Source organism: Otolemur garnettii, unplaced genomic scaffold (genome assembly GCF_000181295.1).
Source record: "Otolemur garnettii isolate 467f Iridium unplaced genomic scaffold, OtoGar3 scaffold00005, whole genome shotgun sequence".
In the NCBI taxonomy this organism is placed as follows: domain Eukaryota; kingdom Metazoa; phylum Chordata; class Mammalia; order Primates; family Galagidae; genus Otolemur; species Otolemur garnettii.
In genome coordinates, this window is record NW_003852400.1 from 6718015 (window position 1) to 6723462 (window position 5448).

A 5448-nucleotide genomic window follows, 5' to 3' on the forward strand; every position below is an offset into this window, starting at 1 on the left:
CCTGCATGTCAGATAATCCTAAAATGGAATCGGGGGCTGAGAAGAACAGAGGGTGTCAAGTTGAACGAGCCCGGCAGCCTCTGTGTGGGATATTGTGGTCCACCTGCCACTGAGCTCCAGGGACAGAATTCTTTAACATCATTAATGAGTCAGCAGCAATAAATTAGTAATGAACCACTGTGTCTGGAAATGGTGAATTTATGGTGAATTGATGCCTATAACTTCAAAGGATTTTTGGTGTGGTTATGAGTTATGATTTTCACTACTCTTCAAGCCTCAGGGGAGTCCTTGTATGGAAAAAATTCAAAAGGAAGACTCCTTCAGAGATTAGCTGTTAACATAAATAAAGCTTTTAAAAAAATTCTTAGATTTACAATTTGATCATCTCTGTCGAATAAATTCTGGCTTAATATACCCCTGAGACATAGGGAACGACCACACGTCTCAAGATTCACACTCTGGCTTGTAATGACACGCAGCTTGACCTGTGAATGAAACTGGTGGTGAGTAAACAGGATATGGGTTGCAGCTGAGTGTAAGTTTCTGCAAAAGTGGAAAAAACAATTAACCTCTGTCACTCTGACACCACACTGATGGCAGCCAGGTGGACTCCCTGACCCTGGCAGGCAGACCGAGAACAGCCCAGTGAGCGAGTGTGTGTGTCCACTGCCTCTCTGCGAGGCTGTTTCCAGGCACTCACCCTCCTGAGGAATGATACGAAGGGTGACACTGAGACCTGCGTCCTTGATGAGCTTCACGATGTCAGCGTGAGGCATGTTGATGATGGACTGGCCGTTCACCGCTAAGATCCGGTCTCCCACTTTTAGTTTTGCACAGCGATCTGCAGGACTCCCTTCAATGATGCGTCCGATTTTATGGGGCACAGCTGAAAAAAAAATCCCACAGAAATAGGTATTAGGACATGACCAGGATGTGTTGTATCTTTCAGTTTCTGCACCACGGGAAACAATGCAATGTCAGAATTCCTTCCTTAGTGAGTGTATTCACCTTCTGAAATCACAACCATTTCTATCCAAGGGGATCCTGTAGACACTATTGAGACCAGAATTTCTAAATTGAAGTGATAGTTCAATTCTAAACACACAGGCCAAGGGTTCTCAAACTTTGGGGTGTGTTATAATTGACTTAGGATTAATAATGTAGCTATCTGGGTCCCATTTGGAACTGCCTGATTCAGGATGTCCAGGCAGAAGGTGAGGACCATGGGTCTTCTCCGGAGATTCCAATACTCACAATGTTTGAGAACCACAGACATAGAACTTTGTGCTCAAATAGCTCATGTTCTATAAATGCCAGGAACTTACTTTCATTGAATTGGTGAAATATGTTTTATGTCTCTTTAAAAGAATGAGCATTTATTTTCTCTTTATGAATTATTTAAATGTGTGAGGAGAGCCAGATACATGGGAATGTTGGCTTTCTTAGCAGGTTGACTTCCAGGCAGTGTAAACGTTTGAGTACCTACCAAGGTAACTCTGGGATCAAACATGAATAGTACACAGCCTCTGCGAGTTCTGCAAGGAGCTCACAGTCTAGAAACCTGTCTCCCTTCCTTTCTCCCTTCAGGACAGTGAGTCCCAGCCAGAAAATCACCTGTCGATGGTTCTGTTTGTTACTCTCCCTCTGGAATCAAGCACTGATTTGATCTGCACACAGAGGCAAAGGCACAAGTCATCACTCATCATGCTTCAGGAATGTCTATTCCTCAAACTCTCAATCTTGCACATGTGTTACTGTGAAAGGCAGAACATTAGCTAATAACTGTGGTAAGGAAGGACAATTAATGAGTTAATGAACCGGTATCTGACTCATTCTTCTATTGTGAAAGGTTACACACAGCGCATGAAAGTATCGTCTGAGCCCCTGAAGTGAAATATATCATGTTGGAAGCTCAAACAAACATATTTTTATTTACCATAAGTGCTAATAGCTTTAATTAAGAGCCCCTTATGTAGAGCATACTAATGCTCACCTCAGAGCCTTTATAGTTCTCAGATAGGAATGTAGTAAGAACTCATTAATTTACTGATTTAAAAGATGACGTAGGGTATTGCAAGGTATTTGGTCTTCAACCATAATCAGGGCGAACTTTGGTTCCTGTTATGGCTTCCTTTCGTGTTCAACGGTGTCTTGGAATTGGCCATGAATAATTTGGCTTCCTTGGGCATAAGGTGTATATTGTCATCTATCTTGAGACCTTTGAAAAGTTACCTGAGTTTGTTTTTCAACAATAAAACTGGGATATTAGTATGATTGACTTCACAGAGTGGTTCTGAGGATGAAACGAGGTATCACATGCAAAGTGGTTAGAACAGTGCCGGGCATGTAAGAACGGATCTGAACCCGTGGACTGCTATTCCCTTAACTACTATTATCTTTTAAATATTTCTGATCTGACTGTGTATATGCTTGCATGTACGTATCAACTCGGTTACTTTCCCCATGGATTGCCTTATAATACTGCTGGAATTGAAGAAATATTTTGCTTACTGCAGGATCATACAGAGGAACCTTCCCTCACTAAGAACACAGGAAAACAGCTTCATTTAGGAAAGAGAGATGTGTCTTGGGCATTAGATAAAAACTTGATGAGGTCAAGAATCTGGTTTTCTCTGCTTTCACAAAAAGGATTATTGCAGGTTTGTAGAAAAATACCAACTTATACGTAAATTTATTATTCAGGGGAAAACAGCATAATATACACTTCTTAATTATCCATCATCCATATTGATCCTTTCACACATAAACACACACTTACTTTCATACCTAGTGAAAGCTACTGATAATTTCTTTTCTTCTTACGAGTAATTACGAGCCAAGCGCTGTGCTAAGTGATTTGCAGTAGAACCTTCATCGCTGACCACCTCCCCACACTGAGCACCTCCTTAAGTTGACCTACTTTTCATAGACTGACATGCACCGTGCGTACGTATCAGTACAGCAGGCCTTGTTCCTCATGTTGACCACCTCCATATGTCAACCAGTTTGTTACAGTCCCTCGGGTGGTCAGCTTGCTGAGGTTCTGCTGTCTATGTCTATTGATATAAAATTAAGTCCATCTTAACAAGGATGTACAAGCCTTAAATCCTATGAGGTACCTGCTCTCGTTGTAAGTTTGCAGTACAGGCAGTCGCCAAGTTGCAAACATCTGACTGAAATGACTCACATTTACGAACAGAGGCTCTTACAGGTCATAGGTAAATGTACCTGTTCCAACTTACATGCAAATTCAACTTGAGAACAAACCTACAAATCTATCTTTTTGGTAACCCAGAGAATGCCTATCGAGGAAACTGAGGCACAAGCTGTTATTACTTTGTCCAAGCTCACAGAGAGTGCTCAGAACCTTGGGAAGGCATCAACCACACGGCATCTCTTCACTTCCCTCGCTCTGACCTCTGATCTGTTACTGGCTTTGTGAGCACCTGGGGCTCTTCTTTGGTGAGTGCAGCCCGCCTGTAAGCCAAGAACCAGACACAAACTGCACAGGTGGTCGGATGGAGGGGGAGTGGGAGTCAGGAACTTGCTTAAAGCAGGGTCTTCCCTGCAGCTGTCTTCTGACAGGCAAGGTGGAAGGAGAGGAGAGGAGGGGAGGGGAGAGGAAGCAGGACAGCTCTTCAGACTCTCTCCAGTTAGGACTCCACGGCATAGTGTCATTCCTTTGTCTGAAGTAATTTCTTTAGGTATTAGAAACACTGACATTTGAAAAGAAATTCAAAAATGCGCTCCAGAACACATACAAATGGTATTTGGAGGATTTGCTGTTTTTGACTTATTTATGCTTCTGCTCTTCTCTGTTACTGAGGATCATTTAGAATTTACTGGGTGTAAAACCCAGAAGTCTCAAACAGATTTTCTCACACACACACACACACGCACACACGCTTCTGTGTGCTCAACATCAATCCTCAGCTACTATTTGTTATTTTTCAGGCACTGTGCTAGGAACTTATTTTAAATACCCACAGTGACAATGGGAGATTACTGTAAAAGAGTGTAGCAATCAAGTTAATTTCACAGTTGAGAAAACAAGCAATTGTCGAAGCCAGGATTCAAATCCTAGCCTCTGGCTTCACACCTGGGCATTCCTACTGTCTTTATTGATATGTGAGAGGCTGAAAGCAAGTTGACTTATAAGGAGCAAGAGTGAGACTTAGCTTAGAAAAGCTTGCTGCTCGAGATTTTAAGATGGGAGTTTCACTGTAAACAGAATTATTTGCTTATGGTGATAACTTTTAGTTTCCAGGCCATTTGAACTTTATCAGGGTAGTGAGAATGAAAACTAAGAGAATAAAAATAAAAATAAAAGAATGAAAAGTTAAAATAAATTCTATGGTGTCACATGGAATGACCGAGCGGCTTACATAAAATATGAGTGAGCACATGACTTAAAAACGTGTGTGCAGTTAAGTGGAAGTAGCTGACGTGGTTTTATTTCAGATGTTTTTTATTGGCATTTGCTTTAATAAAAACAGTACTTGAAACTCTTGGCAGCGGGAAGCAGCGTCACTTGTCCTTTACAAGCACTTGTCTACGTATGTAAGTACACTGAATGTTGATGCACAACAAAGCTTGGACGAGGGGTGTGTTTGGAGAGGATTCTTTCTGAAAACAAATGCAGTTCCATTTGCCTGGTGTAAAGGCTACAGAGCTTATGACCTAAGTGCTTTCTGTGCAATGCTAATGGAATTACAGAGCAAGGAAGAGGCCCTGACCTTGGTTTCTATTATTGGGCTGAATGGTACTCATTAATTCTCTGAGAATTGATGACTAAGGTAACTGCCAGAGTGCAGTCCATTTAGACGGCATGCCTTGCAGACATCACCTGTCAGGCAGCAACATAAATCAAGTCTTTGGCTTAGCCTTCCTGACACGGTGTGCTCAGGATACACAGATATTTGGGAAAAGTTGCAATATGTCATTTGGCTTTGGACACACTGACATTTGGGAAGGAGATAATGTGTCACTAGTTAGAAATTTCCTTTTAATTGAAAAAAGCACATAAATTAAGGAAAAAGAAACCCATCTTTCCTATTTATTCATTTTGGGATAAAATTACCATAGTACATATGTATTTGTGTATAACATGTTTAATATCATCCTACAGATGAACTGACCCTTTTGGTACACTTGCTTAGTAGTAATGCTGAGTTCTATAGGTCAGGCATCTTGGGGGCTCTAGTCCTACCACTACAGGAAAGAAGAATCATCCTTCTTCTTTCTGTTGGATTCTCTACTAGGACTTTTGTTTGGTCTACTCAGACTCCCCCATTCATTGGTCAAAGAGGACTTGACCTCTTTGTTGAGTTCTATCTTGTGTCAGTCTCCATAAAGATAGGATAGTTACCTGCATATCTTTTCTTGATTTGGCAATGAGTTGTTCCCAAAATATTTTGTGATAGGTTCTTCCTGAAATCCTAAGGGAAG

General features: G+C 41.3%; 1 protein-coding gene across 1 annotated transcript in view; it reads right to left on the minus strand.

Annotated features, from left to right (window-relative positions):
• Window positions 1-5448, minus strand: part of MAGI2 (membrane associated guanylate kinase, WW and PDZ domain containing 2) — a 1396484-nt gene that overhangs the window by 98751 nt on the left and 1292285 nt on the right. Inside the window, exon 17 of the mRNA XM_003782805.2 lies at window positions 701-886. Coding sequence (XP_003782853.1) covers window positions 701-886 — 186 coding nt within the window. The remainder of the gene's footprint in view (window positions 1-700; window positions 887-5448) is intronic.